The sequence below is a fragment of the Phyllobates terribilis genome, unplaced genomic scaffold (genome assembly GCF_046119375.1).
Source record: "Phyllobates terribilis strain yellow unplaced genomic scaffold, ASM4611937v1 Scaffold_2__4_contigs__length_985480577, whole genome shotgun sequence".
Lineage (NCBI taxonomy): Eukaryota > Metazoa > Chordata > Amphibia > Anura > Dendrobatidae > Phyllobates > Phyllobates terribilis.
This window is the reverse complement of record NW_027362762.1, coordinates 16,807,931-16,830,249: the sequence shown is the minus strand read 5'-3', so window position 1 is coordinate 16,830,249 and position 22,319 is coordinate 16,807,931. Positions and strand designations below refer to the sequence as shown.

The window sequence follows — 22,319 nt, the reverse complement described above, 5'->3', positions numbered from 1 at the left end:
TTGAGAGCACGGCTAATGTTTTGGGACACGTGCTTGTGTAATGCGGGGACGGCACACCGGGAGAAATAGTGGCGGCTGGGGACCAAGTACTGAGGGACGGCCGCCGCCATCAGGTTGCGGAATGCTTCCGTCTCCACGAGCCTAAAGGGCAACATTTCGAGGGCAAGCAGTTGTGAAATGTGAGAATTTAGTAGTGTGGCCTGTGGGGCGTTGGGTGCATATTTACGCTTGCGTTCCAAGGACTGGGGTATGGACAACTGAACGCTGTGCTGGGACAAGGACATGGACGTGCTTCCTGATGCTGCTACTTGGGAGTGTGCAATGACAGGTGCAGGGCAGGAGGCATCTTCACATGCACCATGGACAGGGGATTTGCTTGCATGCACAACAGCGGAAGAAGCAATGGTGCCACCCGCAGACAATGTTCCTGGACCCTGGGGTTCGGCCCACAAAGTCGGGTGCTTTGCTGCCATGTGCCTGATCATGCTGGTGGTGGTCAGGCTGGTCGTTTTGCCACCACTGCTGATGTTGGCCTGGCAGGTGTTGCAAATGGCCTTTTTGGGGTTATCGGCAGAGTCTTTAAAAAACAACCAGACTCGGGAAGACATAACAGTTGTACTGGCAACTTCCTTCGTGTTGGTGTTACGGGGAACGGTTGCCCACCTTCTGTCTGCGGGCACCACACTTCTTCTTCCTGCCTGTTGGGGTGCTCTGCCTCCCTCCCCCTGTGTGCTGCTGTCCTCGCTCTGCATGTCCTCCTGCCAGGTTGGGTCAGTTACTATATCATCCACCACCTCATCTTCCACTTCCGCACCATGGTCCTCCTCCTGACTTTCTGGCAATTGTGTCTCATCATCGTTCACCTCTTGTGACACTTTCCCACCGTCGCCTTCGTGTGACCGTGGCTGCTCAAATATTTAGGCATCGCTACATGCGATCTCCTCTTGCCCCGCTTCAAGTGGACTGGGCGAGAGGCCCGAATCTATAAATGGAAAAGTGAACAGCTCTTCGGAGTGTCCAAGTGTGGGATCAGTTGTCTCTGGGCACTCAGCATGGTGGGAGGAAGGAGGATCAGGGTGAGGAATATGCGGTCCAGACTCATGGCTACTGAGACTTGACCGTGTGGAAGACAGGGTGGTGGTGGTGGTGGCTAAGTGACTGGAGGCATTATCCACTATCCAACCAACAACCTTTTGACACTGCTCTGGGTTCAATAGTGGTGTGCTGCGGTCCCCTAGGAATTGGGACAGGAAGGTCAGGCAGAAGATGAGGGAGTTTGTTGTGGCACAATTTCGGCTTGCCCACGGCCTTGTCCTCAGCCTCTGCATGCACCATTACCATCACGTCCAGTTCCCCGTCCCTTGCTACGTGCTTTGCCCATTTTAAATGGAGGACAGTATCTTCCACGCTCACTACAAATGACTGAGTTTGGAGCGAACTTATATGTGATCCGTGTGACGGAGAAACCACAGATTAAATACCTGGCCTGTAGGTAAGTAGTGTGAACAGCAAACTGCTGTGAATTGCTTCACTGACACACTGAAACAAATCTTTAATGGAGGCCAGAAATGGCAGTATTTTCTGACAACGTATATGTGATCCGTGTGACGGAGAAAACACAGTTTTAAATAGCTGGATTTCTAGCGCTCTAATATGGAAAGGACCTGGCTGTATTCTGCAGTGCCAACAAGCAAATGGCGCAGAAAAATGGTGTTCTCTGAATTTCTTTTTAAGCAAATAATGAGGATTAAGATGCAAAAAAATGATTCCTGGCCCCTGAGACCTGGGCCTTTGTATAGAAATATCTAACAGCAGCAGAAGGCAGAACTGGAATGGAGCCTCTTGTGCTATATACACTGCAGCCTGCTATATACACTGCCTGCCTATATACCCTGCCTGCCTATATACACTGCCTGCCTATATACCCTGCCTGTCTATATACACTGCCTGCCTATATACACTGCCTGCCTGATATCTCTGCAGATGGATTAGTCCTCAGAAGGACTGTTTGTTAAGATGGATATGTGTAATGTAAGCTTTTCCTCCCTACACTACCTAATACACAAGCAAATCTCTCCCTAGCTCAGCATTCGCTCTCCCTACACTGTCTGATCCAGAGTGACTGTGACGAGTATGACGGCGCCCGGTCTGAAATAGACCTGATGACGCTGTGCGGCCAGCCAATCACTGTAATGTCCACAACCAACATGACTGCGGCATTACAGTGAGTGGCAGACAATCCCTGCATGTTCATTGGCTCTGTAAAGAGCGCCAAACATGCAGGGAGGGGACTCGAGCTCCTGCCCGAGTAACCCAGAAATACTCGCCGAGCTTGTCGAGCACCATGATGCTCGGGCGAGTACTGAGTAGTGGCGAGCATGTTCGCTCATCACTAGTCAGCACCTCATAACAGCCCTCATAAATGATGCCCCGACCTAAAGTAACAGACACATGTCAACATCAGCTGTCCAGAGGAGAGTGCAAGAAGTTGCCTTTATGGTGAAATTGCTCAAAAGAAATCACCACTGAGGTCCGCAAACAAGAGGAAGCCGAGGCTGAGGACCACAGACAAGAAGAAGCTTCTAATGAGGACCACAGGCAAGATGAAGCTACTACTGAGTGCAACAGACAAGAAGAAGTCACTACTGAGGACGACAAACAAGAAACTGCTACTGAAGACCATAGACAAGAAGAAGTCGCGACTAAGGACCACAGGCAAGAAAAAGCCATTGCTGAGGATGACATACAAGAAGAAGCAACTACTGAGGACCACAGACATGAAGAAGCTGCTATTGGGTACAACAGACAAGAAGACGCTGCTACTGAGGTCCACAGACAAGAAGAAGTTTCTACTGAGGACGACAAACAAGAAGAAGCTGCTACTGAGAACCACAGACAAGAAGAAGCCACTACTGAGGACGACAAACAAGAAACCGCTACTGAAGACCACAGACAAGAAGAAGTTGCGACTAAGGACCACAGGCAAGAAAAAGCCATTGCTGAGGATGACATACAAGAAGAAGCAACTACTGAGGACCACAGACAAGAAGAAGTTTCTACTGAGGACGACAAACAAGAAGAAGCAACTACTGAGGACGACAGACATGAAGAAGCTGCTATTGGGTACAACAGACAAGAAGAAGCCATTGCTGAGGACGACAAACAAGCAGAAGCCGCTACTGAAGACAACAAACAAGAAGAAGCCACCACTAAGGTCCACAAACAAGAAGAGGCTGCGACTGAGGACCACAGGCAAGAAGAGACTTGTATGAACCGAGCAACGCAAGGACTGGACATTAGATCTGTGGAAATGTGTGGTCTGATGAGTCAGAATTAGAGATTTTTGGTACCATCTGCCATGTATTTATGAGGTGCAGGGAAGGTGAGCAGATGGGTTCTACATAAGCAGTGCCCAACGTGAAGCATGGAGGGACGTTGTGATGGTGGGGGGGGCTTTACTGGTGACACTAGTGATTTATTACAAACACAAGGCCCATTTCCCAGCATGGCCACCACAGAATTCTGCAATGACTGCTGTCCCATCTGGTCTTTACTTAGTCATCATTTGTGTTATAACAACACAATGAGACAGAACCTCCAGAGTGACCATGGAGGATGGAGATGGTGTCAGAGGACACGGCCTCCACAGTCATCAACCTCAACCCAATGAAAATGATTTGGGATGAGTTGGACTCAAAGTGAAGGCAAAGCAGCGACAAGCGCTCGGCACCTCCAGGAACTTCTCCAGGATTGTTGGAAGCCTCCAGGTGACGACCTGATGAAGCTGTGGAGAGAAGTCGAGGGGTGTAAGGCTGTCATCAGAGTTAAGTAGAGGGGATGTCACCAGAAGTCTGTCAGGTAACACACATCCTGGCTTGTGTCACATGTGTTTCTTCGCTACTTGTGTCACATGTGTCCTTCCCTCTTTCCTTCCTTCGTAGTTTTGCTGCCATCAGTCTGAATCTAAAATGTTCACATTCCCATAAGAACAAGGAAACCACGGCGGGACCAGGTACGGTCATACCGTAGGTGGGTCATACATGTGGTACCTTAGATGTGTCCTTTGTGACCCCCAGGCCAGTTTGGTGCAGCACAGCCGCCGTGTATAGCGCAGGGTGATACCCCAGACATCCCGCCTGGAGCAGGAGAGGCAGAGAACGTCTCATCCTGGAGAAACCACCAACAGCCAGGATCCTCGTGTTGTATATTCTGTACAGGGCTTGGCCAAAGAGCTGACGACTAAAGGTGATGTGACCTGTAAGATGAGCAGCAAGAGATTAGTCACTGTCGCCACCAGGGGGCAGAAGCACAAGAGCTGGGGCTGATTAAGATCCGCCGTGGCAAACCCTGCACTTGTCAATCAGCAGGGACCCTATAATTCACTACAACCTGATGACTATGTTTCTGCCGTTGAGTAAGGTGGGGTTCGATGAGATGGTGTACCGCCATATACCGAGCAGAGCGGGCGATATTACATGGCACTGCATATAATACAGGACTATAATGCACCATATCTCGCCATATTACACTGCACGATGTTGGGGGAGCACGGTTGGGGGGTCCCTTTATCTGGCCCTCACTAGCACCGCAATAATGGCCATCTGCCCTGCTGTGGTGCCACTGCGGCCCGTCCCAGCCGCCCGCGGGGGCATGATCTCACCTGCTCCGCTCACCCTCCTCCTCAGCAGCTTGTTGATTAGGGTCCTGTGCGGGGGCGGAGGCGAGTCCCACACCGAGCACGGAGCAGCAGGAGACTGTCCGCCATGACGGCTCCGGTACTGATGGTAGGTGGCAGAGCAGGTTCCTGTGGTGGAGGATGCGGGCAGGTAACATCATGTACATACTGCACAGTACACATTACCTTCAATGCAGCACAGGGTTACTTATCTGCTGTATAGGAGCCTGCCTCCCCATGTGGCCCATGCTTCTATTATTTGATGCACAGTGGACTGCCTTTCCATGTGGCACAGACTTGTATTATCTACTGTACAATAGACTTCACTTTCAGTGCAACACATTGGTTTATTATTTGCTGTCTATCAGAATGTCTCATCATGTGGCACAGACCTGTATTATCTACTATACAGTAGACTGTCTTCATTATACACAGGCTTGTATTATCTACTATACAGTAGACTGTCTTCATTATACACAGGCTTGTATTATCTGCTGTACAGTAGACTGTCTTCATTATACACAGGCTTGTATTATCTGCTGTACAGTAGACTGTCTTCATTATACACAGGCTTGTATTATCTGCTGTACAGTAGACTGTCTTCATTATACACAGGCTTGTATTATCTACTATACAGTACACTGTCTTCATTATACACAGGCTTGTATTATCTGCTGTACAGTAGACTGTCTTCATTATACACAGGCTTGTATTATCTGCTATACAGTAGACTGTCTTCATTATACACAGGCTTGTATTATCTGCTGTACAGTAGACTGTCTTCATTATACACAGGCTTGTATTATCTGCTGTACAGTAGACTGTCTTCATTATACACAGGCTTGTATTATCTACTATACAGTAGACTGTCTTCATTATACACAGGCTTGTATTATCTGCTGTACAGTAGACTGTCTTCATTATACACAGGCTTGTATTATCTGCTGTACAGTAGACTGTCTTCATTATACACAGGCTTGTATTATCTGCTGTACAGTAGACTGTCTTCATTATACACAGGCTTGTATTATCTACTATACAGTAGACTGTCTTCATTATACAGAGGCTTGTATTATCTGCTGTACAGTAGACTGTCTTCATTATACACAGGCTTGTATTATCTGCTGTACAGTAGACTGTCTTCATTATACACAGGCTTGTATTATCTGCTGTACAGTAGACTGTCTTCATTATACACAGGCTTGTATTATCTACTATACAGTAGACTGTCTTCATTATACACAGGCTTGTATTATCTACTGTACAGTAGACTGTCTTCATTATACACAGGCTTGCATTATCTGCTGTACAGTAGACTGTCTTCATTATACACAGGCTTGTATTATCTGCTGTACAGTAGACTGTCTTCATTATACACAGGCTTGTATTATCTACTATACAATAGACTGTCTTCATTATACACAGACTTGTATTATCTGCTGTACAGTAGACTGTCTTCATTATACACAGGCTTGTATTATCTACTATACAATAGACTGTCTTCATTATACACAGACTTGTATTATCTGCTGTACAGTAGACTGTCTTCATTATACACAGACTTGTATTATCTGCTGCACAGTAGACTGTCTTCATTATACACAGGCTTGTATTATCTGCTGTACAGTACACTGTCTTCATTATACACAGGCTTGTATTATCTGCTGTACAGTAGACTGTCTTCATTATACACAGGCTTGTATTATCTGCTGTACAGTAGACTGTCTTCATTATACACAGGCTTGTATTATCTGCTGTACAGTAGACTGTCTTCATTATACACAGGCTTGTATTATCTGCTGTACAGTAGACTGTCTTCATTATACACAGGCTTGTATTATCTGCTGTACAGTAGACCGTCTTCAATATGCACAGGCTTGTATTATCTGCTGTACAGTAGACTGTCTTCATCATACACAGGCTTGTATTATCTGCTGTACAGTAGACTGTCTTCATTATACACAGACCTGTATTATCTGCTGTACAGTAGACTGTCTTCATTATACAGAGGCTTGTATTATCTGCTGTACAGTAGACTGTCTTCATTATACACAGGCTTGTATTATCTGCTGTACAGTAGACTGTCTTCATTATACGCAGGCTTGTATTATCTACTGTACAGTAGACTGTCTTCATTATACACAGGCTTGTATTATCTACTGTACAGTAGACTGTCTTCATTATACACAGGCTTGTATTATCTGCTGTACAGTAGACTGTCTTCATTATACACAGGCTTGTATTATCTGCTGTACAGTAGACTGTCTTCATTATACACAGGCTTGTATTATCTGCTGTACAGTAGACTGTCTTCATTATACACAGGCTTGTATTATCTGCTGTACAGTAGACTGTCTTCATTATACACAGGCTTGTATTATCTGCTATACAGTAGACTGTCTTCATTATACACAGGCTTGTATTATCTACTGTACAGTAGACTGTCTTCATTATACACAGGCTTGTATTATCTGCTGTACAGTAGACTGTCTTCATTATACACAGGCTTGTATTATCTGCTATACAGTAGACTGTCTTCATTATACACAGGCTTGTATTATCTGCTGTACAATAGACTGCCTTCCCATCTGGCACAGACTTATTTTTCCCACTGTATTGGGCAGGTAAAACAAGTATTTGATTCACTGCCAATATTACAAGTTTTCCCACCTACAATGAATGGAGAGGTCGGTAATTTTTATCGCAGGTCACTTCACCTGTGAGAGACAGAATCTGAAAATAATCCAGAGAATCCCATTGTATGATTTTCACATCATTTGAATTTTATTGCATGAAATAAGCATTTGATATAATAGAAAAACAGAACTTAATATTTGGTGCAGAAACCTTTGTTACAATTACAGAGGTCAGACGTTTCCTGTAGTTCTTGACCAGGTTTGCAGACACTGCAGCAGGGATTTTGGCCCCCTCCTCCGTACAGATCTTCTCCAGATCCTTCAGGTTTCGGGGGCGTCACTGGGTAACATTGAGTTTCAGCTCCCTCCAAAGATTTTCTATTGGGTTCAGGTCTGGAGACTGGTTAGGCCACTCCAGGACATTGAAATGCTTCTTACGGAGCCCTTCTTAGTTGCCCTGGCTGTGTGTTTTGGGTCATTGTCATGCTGGAAGACCCAGCCACGACCCATCTTCAATGGTCTTACTGAGGGAAGGAGGTTGTTGGCCAAAATCTCACGATACATGACCCCATCCATCCTCCTTTCAATGTGGGCAGTTGCTCTCTCCCCGATGCAGAAAAGCACCACCAAAGTATGATGTTTCCCCCACCATGCTTCACGGTTGGGATGGATTTCTTGGGGTTGTGCTCATCCTTCTCCTGCCTTCATACATGGTGAGTGGAGTTGATACCAAAAAGTTATATTTTGGTCTCATCTGACCAAATGACCTTCTCCAATGTCTCCTCTGGATCATCCAGATGGTCATTGGCAAACCGCAACCAGGCCTGGACATGTGCTGGCGTGATCAGGGGAACCTTGCGTGCCCTACAGGATTTTAGCATATGTTTAGTGTGTTACTAATGATAATGTTTGAGACTGTGGTCCCAGCTCTCTTCAGGTCATTGACCAGGTCCTCCTGTGTAGTTCTGGGCTGATTCTTGACCTTTCTCAGAATCATCCTTACCCCACGAGGCGAGATCTTGCATAGAGCCCCAGCCTGAGGAAGATTGACAGCCGTCTTGTGTTTCTTTCATTTTCTAATAATTGCGCAAGCAGTTGTTGCCTCTCACCAAGCTGTTTGCCTATTGTCCTGTAGCTCATCCCAGCCTTGTGCAGGTCTACAATTTTGTCCCTGGTGTCCTTAGACAGCTCTTTGGTCTTGGCCATGGTGGAGAGGTTGGAGTGTGATTGATTGAGTGTGTGGACAGGTGTCTTTTATACAGGTAATGAGTTCAAACAGGTGCAATTAATACAGGTAATGAGTGCAGAGTAGGAGGGCTTCTTACAGAAAAACTAACAGGTCTGTGAGAGCCAAAATTCTTACTGGTTGGTCGGTGATCAAATACTTATTTCATGCAATAAAATGCAAATTAATTATGTAAAAATCCTACAATGTTATTTTCTGTTTTTATTTTTAGATTCTGTCTCTCACAGGTGAAGTGATCTACGATAAAAATTACAGTCCTCTCCATTCTTTGTAGGTGGGAAAACTTGTAAAATCAGCAGTGTATCAAATACTTATTTTCTCCACTGTAATTGCGCAATAAATCGCAATAGAGCAGAATTAGGGGAAAGGAGCATATATTGTATAGTCAGTACTGTATAGTCCCATCAGGACCCCGGCATTAGTCAGAGCCGCGGCTGTGTGGCGCCCTGCTGTGCACTGGTGCCACAGAACCCAGAAGGGTGCATGGATGGACTTCTCCACAAGAGGCCCTCACACATTCACACACCTCCACCCTACCACCTCAGTCCAGCAGAGGGAGCCCTGATAGGGATATATATAGGGAGGGTGGAGCCAGGCAACTCAGTTAGCTCAGCAGTTAGTCAGAAGTTAGTTCAGTGAGTGTTCAGTCAGACTGGGTCACAGACCAGGCCAGCTACCGTGATATCCCCCCCAGCAACCAGAGGCCCGGCTGCCGAGTACCCCACGGCCCAGGGGGCGCGTCAGCCTCACCTGTTGTTCTCTGCTGCGATAGATAATGCAAGAACCTCATGGAACTTTCCTCCTTGAAGGCCTCGCACTTCTGGAACCAGAGAGGAAGCTCGAGATTGTGGACGAGCCGAGGAGGGGGTGACTGAGGAAGAGCAGAACAGGTATCAGCAGGCGACGCGGAGACGCGAGGCCTCGGACCTGCCCGGGGTCAGGCTGGACCTGGCAGAGATCTGTACGAGGGGCGGGTGACGTTACCCTGTGGAGGGGCACGACGCGGTGCCGGTAGTAAACGCTCGGCCCGTAGAATCCGCTCATCCCCGGCACGTACTTAGAGCCGCCCAGATAGAAATGTCCAGCCGCGTCCAAGAGCAAAACCGCTGCCGAGAATCTGCAGGGGAAGGAGGAAGACACCCAGAAAAGGAAAGAGTTAATCTAGGGATTCTGCCTCATGCTCCAGTCACATTCAGAGCTGCATTCACAGTTATGCAAATCTCTCGCTCTCAGGCAGAAGTGCATTATGGGAATTCAGTCGTTAGTGAGCAGTGATCAACAGCCAGCTGAACTGTGAATGCAGCTCTGCAGGTGACTGGAGGATAGTTTTCTATGGAGCCTGGCCGTTACCTGAAGGTGGTCTCATCAACTGTATCTCCACATGTGACCGTCAGATTCCCCTAGAAAGGACAATGACAGAAGTATCACCTTCATCATCACAGCCAAAGCTACCACCCTCATCATCACAGCAACTACTATCATCATCATATCAGACATCATGTAACAGTAGAATAGTGTGTGCAGCTCTGGAGGTGACAGGTGACTGGAGGATAAGACATGATGTAACAGCAGAATAGTGACTGCAGCTCTGGAGGTGACTGGAGGATAAGACACGATGTGACAGCAGAAAAGTGACTGCAGCTCTGGAGGTGACTGGAGGATAAGACATGATGTAACAGCAGAATAGTGACTGCAGCTCTAGAGGTGACTGGAGAATAAGACACGATGGAACAGCAGAATAGTGAGTGCAGCTCTGGAGGTGATTACACACGGCACACACAGTAGATATACAGTATAATATTTCCCCACCAGTGAGGTTTCCAGTGTCAGCTGGATCTGGCACCACTGGTCCAGGGGCACAGGTTTGTGGCTCATGAAAGCCTGCGCCTCCCTGGAGATGAGCTCCACCTGCACGTGTAGATAACCTGGAGAAGAAGACACAGACATGGAAGCTGCAGACTGATGACAGTGTTGTAGAGAAAAAAAATATAAAATCCATACAGACATCACCCTGACATTGAAAGTATGGGATTAATTATAACTGGGGAAGCGATAAAGAGAAGACACATCAACCTCCATTGAAGTATGACCTCCTTCAGTGAACAGGTAATTACAGAAGAGATTTGTTCTGAGAACCAGATACCAAGTCTTGGATTCGTATATATAGAGAGGCGGAGAAGCACACTTCTGAGGCAAGAGCTTCTTCTGTTCAAAGGACTGGTCTGAGACTTTTTGGAGCCAGTGGTCAGTGATGAATATTGGGGTTTGCATTTATCCGATATTTATGTAAGATATATTTTCAGCGTTGTAGGGAAGGGGCGAACATAACGCATTCACTAACATCACCGTAAGGCTGTTCAAAAGCCTCAAAGTTAATATCAAATGGATGATGTTATCCATGCCATGTTTCCTCTTTATAGAAAGGTAAAATCATGATAGGAAACATGACAACGATATCTACCGCCTTGGACCTTCAGGAGCGAAGATATCCTGAAAGTTGGGAATCTAATAATCTTATAAAAGACCCAGCACATCCCATGACCGGCCCACACATGAGCTCAACAATGGGAGGTATGCGGGGGTAACCTTGATCTAATAGAAAACAGGGATGGGGTTTGGTCATTTGTCAGTCCTGGAAGATACAGCTTGTTGTGCGTACTGTCTGTTTCCTAAAGGAGTTCTTTCCTCCGCTAAGCTCTGAGCCATTTCCGTGACCAGGTTTAGTAATTCTCTTTCGTTATCCTTTTTTATTGTATGTAATTTTATATACCGTATTCTATTGTTTCTATTCTGTATCATCTTGTATATTTTTATAAACACTGCCTACCTTTATGGATTAACCCCTTTCTGACGTATGACCTAATAGTACGTCATGGTGACCTGTGCCGATTGGACCAATGACATATTATTAGGTCATATGACGACCGCGCCCGCACATAAGCGGTGCGGGGCGATCGCCGCTGGGTGTCAGCTAATAGTCACAGCTGACACCCGGTGCTATGTGCAGGGAGCGGTCCCGCACCGCTTCCGACACATTATCCCCCTCAATGCTGTTATCGAAGTTGATCGCAGCATTGCGGTGGCAAGGGGAGATGATCGGGATACTCACCCTCTCCTGCCGGCCTCCAGCGCTGTCTGCCGCGGCTTCCCGGATGTTGCCATGACAACCTGATGTCGTGTTAAAAAATGAAAAAAAAAAATTGTAAAAATATTTTTAAAAAAAATAAATAAATAATGCACCAAAAATAAAAATATAATGTACCCATCAATAAATATTATTATGAAAAAAAAAACAATAAAAGTACACATATTTGGTATCGCCGCGTCTGGAACAACCTGACCTATAAAACTGTCCCACTAGTTAACCCCTTTAGTGAACACGGTAAAAAAAAAAAAAAAACGAAGCAAAAAACAATGCTTTATCATCATACTGCCAAACAAAAAATGAAATAACACACGATCAAAAAGACAAATATAAATAAAAATGATACCGCTGAAAACGTCATCTTGTCCCGCAAAAAACAAGCCGCCATACAGCTCCATCAGCCGAAAAATAAAAAAGTTATAGCTCTCAGAATAAAGCGATGCAAAACAATATTTTTTTCTATAAATTAGCTTTTATTGTGTAAAAGCGCCAAAACATAAAAAAAGTCTAATCACTTATACCGCATGAGGAACAGCGTAAAAAATAAACTCTAGGTTAGGGTTGGGCTAGGGTTACGGTTGGGTTAGGGTTAGGGTTGTGCTAGGGTTAGGGTTGGGATTTTTTTCAAAATTAAAAAAAAAAAAATGATGACGATATGGCGACTATTTTTGACCACAAGTGCTCGCTACTTGAGTTTGCATCGAGTGCTCGGGTATGCACTGAGTATCGCGGGTACTCAAGTGACATGCTCGAGTCGACGCCCCATATGCATCGTGGCCAAAAAAAACTCGCAGGGATTGCCTGCCATGCACGAGCGATCTCCGAATGTTTTTTTTGGGTGTCTAATAACCGTGAAACATGACTCGAGCATGTCACTCGAGCACCCACGATACATGGTGCATGCCCGAGTACCTGATGCAAACAACTTATTAGATATGATGACCTAATGTTATCAAATTCTGTGTCGTAGCTCTGGGTTCAAAATGTTCACTATACCCCTTGATAAAATCCTTGAGGGGTCTAGTTTCCAAAATGGGGTCACTTGTGGGGGGTTTCCACTATTTAGGCGCATCAGGGGCTCTCCAAACGCAACATGGCGTCAGCTCTCGATTCCAGCCGATTTTGCATTCAAAAAGTCACACAGTGCTCCTTCCCTTCTGAACTCTGCCGTGCGCCCAAACACTGTATTTTCTCCACATATGGGGTATTGGCGTACTCAGGAGAAATTGCACAACAGTTTTTGGGGTCCATTTTCTCCTCTTACCCTTGTGAAAATAAAAAAATTGGGGCTAAAACATTATTTTTGTGGAAAAAGTTTGATTTTTTTATTTTCACGGCTCCATGTTATAAACTTCTGCAAAGCACTTGGGGGTTCAGGGTTCTCACCACACATCTAGATAAGTTCCCTGAGCAGTCTAGTTTCCAAAATGGTGTCATTTGTGGGGGGTTTCCACTGTTTAGGCACATCAGGGGCTCTCCAAACGCAACATGGCGTCCGCTAAGTATTCAAGTAAATTTTACATTCAAAAAGTCAAATGGCGCTCCTTCCCTTCCGAACCCTGCCGTGCGCCCAAACAGTGGTTTTCCCCCACATATGGGGTATCTGCTTACTCAGGAGAAATTGCACAACAAAGTGCATGGTGCAATTTCTCCTGTTACCCTTATGAAAATGCAAAATTGGGGGCTGAAAAACATTTTTGTGGGAAAAATGTGAAAATTTTATTTTTACGGCTCAATGTTATAAACTTCTGTGAAGCACCTGGGGGTTCAGGGTGCTCACCACACATCTAGATAAGTTCCCTGAGGTGTCTAGTTCCCAAAATGGTGTCACTTGTGGGGGGTTTCCACTGGTTAGGCACATCAGGGGCTCTCCAAACGCAACATGGCATCTGCTAATTATTCAAGCAAATTTTACATTCAAAAAGTCAAATGGCGCTCCTTCCCTTCCGAACCCTGCCGTGCGCCCAAACAGTGGCTTGCCCCCACATATGGGGTATTGGTGTGCTCAGGAGAAATTGCACAACAAATTTTGGGGTCCATTTTTTCCTGTTACCCCTGTGAAAATAAAAAAAATTGGGTCTAAATTAAAATTTTTGTGAAAAAGTTAAATGTTAATTTTTTTCTTCCACATTCCAGCAATTCCTGTGAAGCACCTGAAGGGTTAATAAACTTCTTGAATGTGGTTTTGAGCACCTTGAGGGGTTCAATTTTTAGAATGGTGTCACTTTGTGGTATTTTCTGGCATAAAGACCCCTCAAAGTGACTTCAAGTGTGATGTGGTCCCTAAAAAAATGTTTTTGCAAATTTTGATGGAAAAATGAGAAATCGCTGGTCAACTTTTAACCCTTATAGCTCCCCAATAATGATGTAAAGTAGACATGTGGGAAATGTTATTTATTAACTATTTTGTGTGACATATCTCTCTGATTTAAGGGCATAAAAATTCAAATTTTGAAAATTGCAAAATATTCCATGCGTTGGAATCGGAGGTATATATACCATACGCTCACTGTTAGTTCCCCAATAACCGGCCTAGTAGTGGAAGCAGCTGCGGTCTCATCCATCACTCGTCAGACAATTCTTGAATTGTCCTGATGATTGGAGGCAGCAGAGTTGCGTCTCCCTGACAAATTGGTGGCAGCGGTGGGATTTGCGCGATTTCCCCTACTGCTATCCTTGCTAGTCAGTGTTTATGGGAACCTGGGTGCCGGGCCCTGTGTTCTGGGGCCCCTCATTACAGGGTGGTGCGGGTGCTGACATCTGTAGGATCGCTGTCACCTATGTCTGCGGGTTTTATTTGGCACAAATATCTCCGGTTGTAAACCAGAAAGGAACACGAGGAACTTCCTGATAGTAAATCACATCCGGCTCAACCACAAACTTTATATTGGAAAGATCTCAAGAACTCAGCAGAGCAGCACAGAGTATTTTAGGAGAGAAATCATTTGGGTTAAAAGATAAGGCCAAAAAAAAAATAAATCTCTATGATCCTCTGTCTATAATCCTAGAGAGATAGCTCTGCAATGACTCATGTCAGTCCAGGGATTATAATGCAATTATATAATCCTCTGTAATCCCAGTGGTGAGAATGAACATACCTGCTGCAGGGACACTTATCTGATCTGGAGTGCACGCTGCAGAGACAGAAACCTGTCTGATCAGGAGCACACGCTGCAGGGACAGAAACCTGTCTGATCAGGAGCACACGTTGCAGGGACACTTGTCTGATCGGGAGCGCACGCTGCAGGGACACCTGTCTGATCGGGAGCGCACGCTGCAGGGATTAATGTCTGCTCAGGAGCGCACGCTGCAGGGACACCTGTCTGATCGGGAGTGCACGCTGCAGGGACACCTGTCTGATCAGGAGCACACACTGCAGGGACACTTGTCTGATCAGGAGCACATGCTGCAGGGACACATGTCTGATCAGGAGCACACACTGCAGGGACACATGTCTGATCAGGAGCACACACTGCAGGGACACCTGTCTGATCAGGAGCACACGCTGCAGGGACACTTGTCTGATCAGGAGCACACACTGCAGGGACACCTGTCTGATCAGGAGCACACGCTGCAGGGACACTTGTCTGATCAGGAGCACACGCTGCAGGGACACATGTCTGATCAGGAGCACACACTGCAGGGACACATGTCTGATCAGGAGCACACGCTGCAGGGACACCTGTCTGATCAGGAGCACACACTGCAGGGACACCTGTCTGATCAGGAGCACACGCTGCAGGGACACTTGTCTGATCAGGAGCACATGCTGCAGGGACACCTGTCTGATCAGGAGCACACGCTGCAGGGACACTTATCTGATCTGGAGTGCACGCTGCAGGGACAGAAACCTGTCTGATCAGGAGCACACGCTGCAGGGACAGAAACCTGTCTGATCAGGAGCACACGCTGCAGGGACAGAAACCTGTCTGATCAGGAGCACACGTTGCAGGGACACCTGTCTGATCGGGAGCGCACGCTGCAGGGACACCTGTCTGATCGGGAGCGCACGCTGCAGGGATTAATGTCTGCTCAGGAGCGCACGCTGCAGGGACACCTGTCTGATCAGGAGCACACACTGCAGGGACACCTGTCTGATCAGGAGCACACGCTGCAGGGACACTTGTCTGATCAGGAGCACACGCTGCAGGGACACATGTCTGATCAGGAGCACACACTGCAGGGACACATGTCTGATCAGGAGCACACACTGCAGGGACACCTGTCTGATCAGGAGCACACGCTGCAGGGACACTTGTCTGATCAGGAGCACACGCTGCAGGGACACATGTCTGATCAGGAGCACACACTGCAGGGACACCTGTCTGATCAGGAGCACACGCTGCAGGGACACTTGTCTGATCGGGAGCACACGCTGCAGGGACACCTGTCTGATCGGGAGCACACGCTACAGGGACACCTGTCTGATCGGGAGCGCACGTTGCAGGGATTACTGTCTGCTCAGGAGCGCACACTGCAGGGACACCTGTCTGATCGGGAGTGCACGCTGCAGGGACACCTGTCTGATCAGGAGCACACGCTGCAGGGACACCTGACTGATCAGGGGCACACGCTGCAGGGACACTTATCTGATCTGGAGTGCACGCTGCAGGGACAGAAACCTGTCTGATCAGGAGCACACGCTGCAGGGACACTTGTCTGATCAGGAGCACACGCTGCAGGGACACTTATCTGATCTGGAGTGCACGCTGCAGGGACACATGTCTGATCAGGAGCACACACTGCAGGGACACCTGTCTGATCAGGAGCACACGCTGCAGGGACACTTGTCTGATCAGGAGCACACGCTGCAGGGACACATGTCTGATCAGGAGCACACACTGCAGGGACACCTGTCTGATCAGGAGCACACGCTGCAGGGACACTTGTCTGATCGGGAGCACACGCTGCAGGGACACCAGTCTGATCGGGAGCACATGCTGCAGGGATTACTGTCTGCTCAGAAGCGCACACTGCAGGGACACCTGTCTGATCAGGAGTGCACGCTGCAGGGACACCTGTCTGATCAGGAGCGCACGCTGCAGGGACACTTGTCTGATCGGGAGCACACGCTGCAGGGACACTTGTCTGATCAGGAGCACATGCTGCAGGGACACCTGTCTGATCAGGAGCACACGCTGCAGGGACACTTATCTGATCTGGAGTGCACGCTGCAGGGACAGAAACCTGTCTGATCAGGAGCACACGCTGCAGGGACACTTGTCTGATCAGGAGCACACGCTGCAGGGACACTTGTCTGATCAGGAGCACACGCTGCAGGGACACTTATCTGATCTGGAGTGCACGCTGCAGGGACAGAAACCTGTCTGATCAGGAGCACACGCTGCAGGGACACTTGTCTGATCGGGAGCACACGCTGCAGGGACACTTGTCTGATCGGGAGCACACGCTGCAGGGACACCTGTCTGATCGGGAGCGCACGCTGCAGGGATTACTGTCTGCTCAGGAGCGCATGCTGCAGGGACACCTGTCTGATCGGGAGTGCATGCTGCAGGGAAACCTGTCTGATCAGGAGCACACGCTGCAGGGACACTTGTCTGATCAGGAGCACACGCTGCAGGGACACCTGTCTGATCAGGAGCACACACTGCAGGGACACGTGTCTGATCAGGAGCACACGCTGCAGGGACACTTGTCTGATCGGGAGCACACGCTGCAGGGACACCTGTCTGATCGGGAGCACACGCTGCAGGGACACCTGTCTGATCAGGAGCACACGCAGCAGGGATTACTGTCTGCTCAGGAGCGCACACTGCAGGGACACCTGTCTGATCGGGAGTGCACACTGCAGGGACACCTGTCTGATCAGGAGCACACACTGCAGGGACACCTGTCTGATCAGGAGCACACGCTGCAGGGACACCTGTCTGATCAGGAGCACACGCTGCAGGGACACTTATCTGATCTGGAGTGCACGCTGCAGGGACAGAAACCTGTCTGATCAGGAGCAAACGCTGCAGGGACACTTGTCTGATCAGGAGCACACGCTGCAGGGACACTTATCTGATCTGGAGTGCACGCTGCAGGGACAGAAACCTGTCTGATCAGGAGCACACGCTGCAGGGACACTTGTCTGATCGGGAGCACATGCTGCAGGGATTACTGTCTGCTCAGAAGCGCACACTGCAGGGACACCTGTCTGATCAGGAGTGCACGCTGCAGGGACACCTGTCTGATCAGGAGCACACACTGCAGGGCAACCTGTATGATCAGGAGCACACACTGCAGGGACACCTGTCTGATCGGGAGTGCACGCTGCAGGGACACCTGTCTGATCGGGAGCCCATGCTGCAGGGACACCTGTCTGATCGGGAGCACACGCTGCAGGGACACCTGTCTGATCAGGAGCACACGCTGCAGGGACAGCTGTCTGATCAGGAGCACATGCTGCAGGGATTACTGTCTGCTCAGGAGCGCACACTGCAGGGACACCTGTCTGATCGGGAGTGCACGCTGCAGGGACACCTGTCTGATCGGGAGCACACGCTGCAGGGATTACTGTCTACTCAGAAGCGCACACTGCAGGGACACTTGTCTGATTAGGAGCACACGCTGCAGGGATTACTGTCTGCTCAAGAGCGCACACTGCAGGGACACCTGTCTGATCGGGAGTGCACGCTGCAGGGACACCTGTCTGATCAGGGGCACACACTGCAGGGACACCTGTCTGATTAGGAGCACGCGCTGCAGGGACACTTGTCTGATCAGGAGCACACGCTGCAGGGACACTTATCTGATCTGGAGTGCACGCTGCAGGGACAGAAACCTGTCTGATCAGGAGCACACACTGCAGGGACACTTGTCTGATCGGGAGCACACGCTGCAGGGACACTTGTCTGATCGGGAGCACACGCTGCAGGGACACCTGTCTGATCGGGAGCGCACGCTGCAGGGATTACTGTCTGCTCAGGAGCGCACGCTGCAGGGACACCTGTCTGATTGGGAGTGCATGCTGCAGGGAAACCTGTCTGATCAGGAGCACACGCTGCAGGGACACTTGTCTGATCAGGAGCACACGCTGCAGGGACACCTGTCTGATCAGGAGCACACACTGCAGGGACACCTGTCTGATCAGGAGCACACGCTGCAGGGACACTTGTCTGATCGGGAGCACACGCTGCAGGGACACCTGTCTGATCGGGAGCACACGCTGCAGGGACACCTGTCTGATCAGGAGCACACGCAGCAGGGATTACTGTCTGCTCAGGAGCGCACACTGCAGGGACACCTGTCTGATCGGGAGTGCACGCTGCAGGGACACCTGTCTGATCAGGAGCACACGCTGCAGGGACACCTGTCTGATCAGGAGCACACGCTGCAGGGACACCTGTCTGATCAGGAGCACACGCTGCAGGGACACTTATCTGATCTGGAGTGCACGCTGCAGGGACAGAAACCTGTCTGATCAGGAGCAAACGCTGCAGGGACACTTGTCTGATCAGGAGCACACGCTGCAGGGACACTTATCTGATCTGGAGTGCACGCTGCAGGGACAGAAACCTGTCTGATCAGGAGCACACGCTGCAGGGACACTTGTCTGATCGGGAGCACATGCTGCAGGGACACCTGTCTGATCGGGAGCACATGCTGCAGGGATTACTGTCTGCTCAGAAGCGCACACTGCAGGGACACCTGTCTGATCAGGAGTGCACGCTGCAGGGACACCTGTCTGATCAGGAGCACACACTGCAGGGACACCTGTCTGATCAGGAGCGCACACTGCAGGGACACCTGTCTGATCGGGAGTGCACGCTGCAGGGACACCTGTCTGATCGGGAGCCCACGCTGCAGGGACACCTGTCTGATCGGGAGCCCACGCTGCAGGGACACCTGTCTGATCAGGAGCACACGCTGCAGGGACACCTGTCTGATCAGGAGCACATGCTGCAGGGATTACTGTCTGCTCAGGAGCGCACACTGCAGGGACACCTGTCTGATCGGGAGTGCACGCTGCAGGGACACCTGTCTGATCGGGAGCACACGCTGCAGGGATTACTGTCTACTCAGAACCGCACACTGCAGGGACACTTGTCTGATTAGGAGCACACGCTGCAGGGATTACTGTCTGCTCAAGAGCGCACACTGCAGGGACACCTGTCTGATCGGGAGTGCACGCTGCAGGGACACCTGTCTGATCAGGGGCACACACTGCAGGGACACCTGTCTGATTAGGAGCACGCGCTGCAGGGACACCTGTCTGATCGGGAGCACACACTGCAGGGACACCAGTCTGATCAGTAGCACACGTTGCAGGGATTACTGTCTGCTCAGGAGCGCACACTGCAGGGACACCTGTCTGATCGGGAGTGCACGCTGCAGGGACACCTGTCTGATCAGGAGCACACACTGCAGGGACACCGGTCTGATCAGGAGCACATGCTGCAGGGACACCTGTCTGATCGGGAGCACATGCTGCAGGAATTGCTGTCTGCTCAGGAGCGCACACTGCAGGGACACCTGTCTGATCAGGAGCACACGCTGCAGGGACACCTGTCTGATCAGGAGCACACGCTGCAGGGACACCTGTCTGATCAAGAGCACATGTGGCAGGGCCACTTGTCTTATAAGGAGCACATGCTGCAGGGACATCTGTCTGATCAGGAACACACGCTGCAGGGACATCTGTCTGATCAAGAGCATACGTGGCAGGGACATTTGTCTGATCAGGAGCACACGTGGCAGGGACACCTGTCTCATCAGGAGCACACGCAGGGACACCTGTCTGATCAGGAGCACAGGCAGCAGGGACACCTGTCTGATCAGGAGCACATGCAGGGACACCTGTCTGATCAGGAGCACAAGCAGGGACACCTGTCTGATCAGGAGCACACGCAGGGACACTTGTCTGATCAGGAGCACACACAGGGACACCTGTCTGATCAGGAGCACACACAGGGACACCTGTCTGATCAGGAGCACACGTGGCAGGGACACCCGTCTGATCAGGAGCACACGTGGAAGGGACACCCGTCTGATCAGGAGCACAAGCTGCAGGGATTACTGTCTGCTCAGGAGCGCACACTGCAGGGACACCTGTCTGATCAGGAGTGCACGCTGCAGGGACCCCTGTCTGATCAGGAGCACACGCTGCAGGGATTACTGTCTGCTCAGAAGTGCACACTGCAGGGACACTTGTCTGATTAGGAGCGCACACTGCAGGGACACTTGTCTGATTAGGAGCACACACTGCAGGGACACCTGTCTGATCGGGAGTGCACGCTGCAGGGACACCTGTCTGATCAGGAGCACACACTGAAGGGACACCGGTCTGATCAGGAGCACACGCTGCAGGGACACCTGTCTGATCGGGAGCACATGCTGCAGGAATTGCTGTCTGCTCAGGAGCGCATACTGCAGGGACACCTGTCTGATCAGGAGCACACACTGCAGGGACACCTGTCTGATCAGGAGCACACGCTGCAGGGACACCTGTCTGATCAGGAGCACACACTGCAGGGACACCTGTCTGATCAGGAGCACAGGCAGCAGGGACACCTGTCTGATCAGGAGCACACGCAGGGACACCTGTCTGATCAGGAGCACAAGCAGGGACACCTGTCTGATCAGGAGCACACGCAGGGACACTTGTCTGATCAGGAGCACACACAGGGACACCTGTCTGATCAGGAGCACACACAGGGACACCTGTCTGATCAGGAGCACACGTGGCAGGGACACCCGTCTGATCAGGAGCACACGTGGAAGGGACACCCGTCTGATCAGGAGCACAAGCTGCAGGGATTACTGTCTGCTCAGGAGCGCACACTGCAGGGACACCTGTCTGATCAGGAGTGCACGCTGCAGGGACCCCTGTCTGATCAGGAGCACACGCTGCAGGGATTACTGTCTGCTCAGAAGTGCACACTGCAGGGACACTTGTCTGATTAGGAGCGCACACTGCAGGGACACTTGTCTGATTAGGAGCACACACTGCAGGGACACCTGTCTGATCGGGAGTGCACGCTGCAGGGACACCTGTCTGATCAGGAGCACACACTGAAGGGACACCGGTCTGATCAGGAGCACACGCTGCAGGGACACCTGTCTGATCGGGAGCACATGCTGCAGGAATTGCTGTCTGCTCAGGAGCGCATACTGCAGGGACACCTGTCTGATCAGGAGCACACACTGCAGGGACACCTGTCTGATCAGGAGCACACATGGCAGGGACCCCTGTCTGATCAGGAGCACACATGGCAGGGACCCCTGTCTGATCAGGAGCACACGTGGCAGGGACATCTGTCTGATCAGCAGCACACGTGGCAAAGACACCTGTCTGATTAGGAGCGCACGCTGAAGGGAGACCTATCATCTATGGTCTTATTATAGTCGGAGGACAAGGTGCACTTGTCCTACAGTAGAATCTCCAGTGATCAGTAAGGCTCGGGTCACAGTCATGAACACCAGACCCACACATCTCCCTCCACATATATCTGCCCCATCCACCACACTGCGCCTCTCCGCACCCCTACCTGTGTCCGTTATCAGCAATGCAGGAGTCATGTATTCATGTCTGACGTCCAGATGGTAGAAAACGCCGCAGAAAGTGGATGAACACCATTGTGTGACGTAGATCCAGAAGCGAAACGTACAACT

At 49.7% G+C, this 22,319-nt stretch overlaps 1 protein-coding gene across 7 annotated transcripts in view; it reads right to left on the bottom strand.

Annotated features, from left to right (window-relative positions):
- Positions 1-22,319, bottom strand: part of LOC141189172 (protein sel-1 homolog 3-like) — a 265,916-nt gene that overhangs the window by 39,662 nt on the left and 203,935 nt on the right. For all 7 annotated transcript variants that reach the window (XM_073661122.1, XM_073661124.1, XM_073661121.1 and 4 more), the window contains 7 exons: positions 22,196-22,317; positions 10,367-10,482; positions 9,908-9,957; positions 9,542-9,674; positions 9,308-9,428; positions 4,661-4,804; positions 4,050-4,255 (listed from right to left, as the gene is read on the bottom strand). In XM_073661122.1, the coding sequence (XP_073517223.1) occupies positions 4,050-4,255; positions 4,661-4,804; positions 9,308-9,428; positions 9,542-9,674; positions 9,908-9,957; positions 10,367-10,482; positions 22,196-22,317 (892 nt within the window). The remainder of the gene's footprint in view (positions 1-4,049; positions 4,256-4,660; positions 4,805-9,307; positions 9,429-9,541; positions 9,675-9,907; positions 9,958-10,366; positions 10,483-22,195; positions 22,318-22,319) is intronic.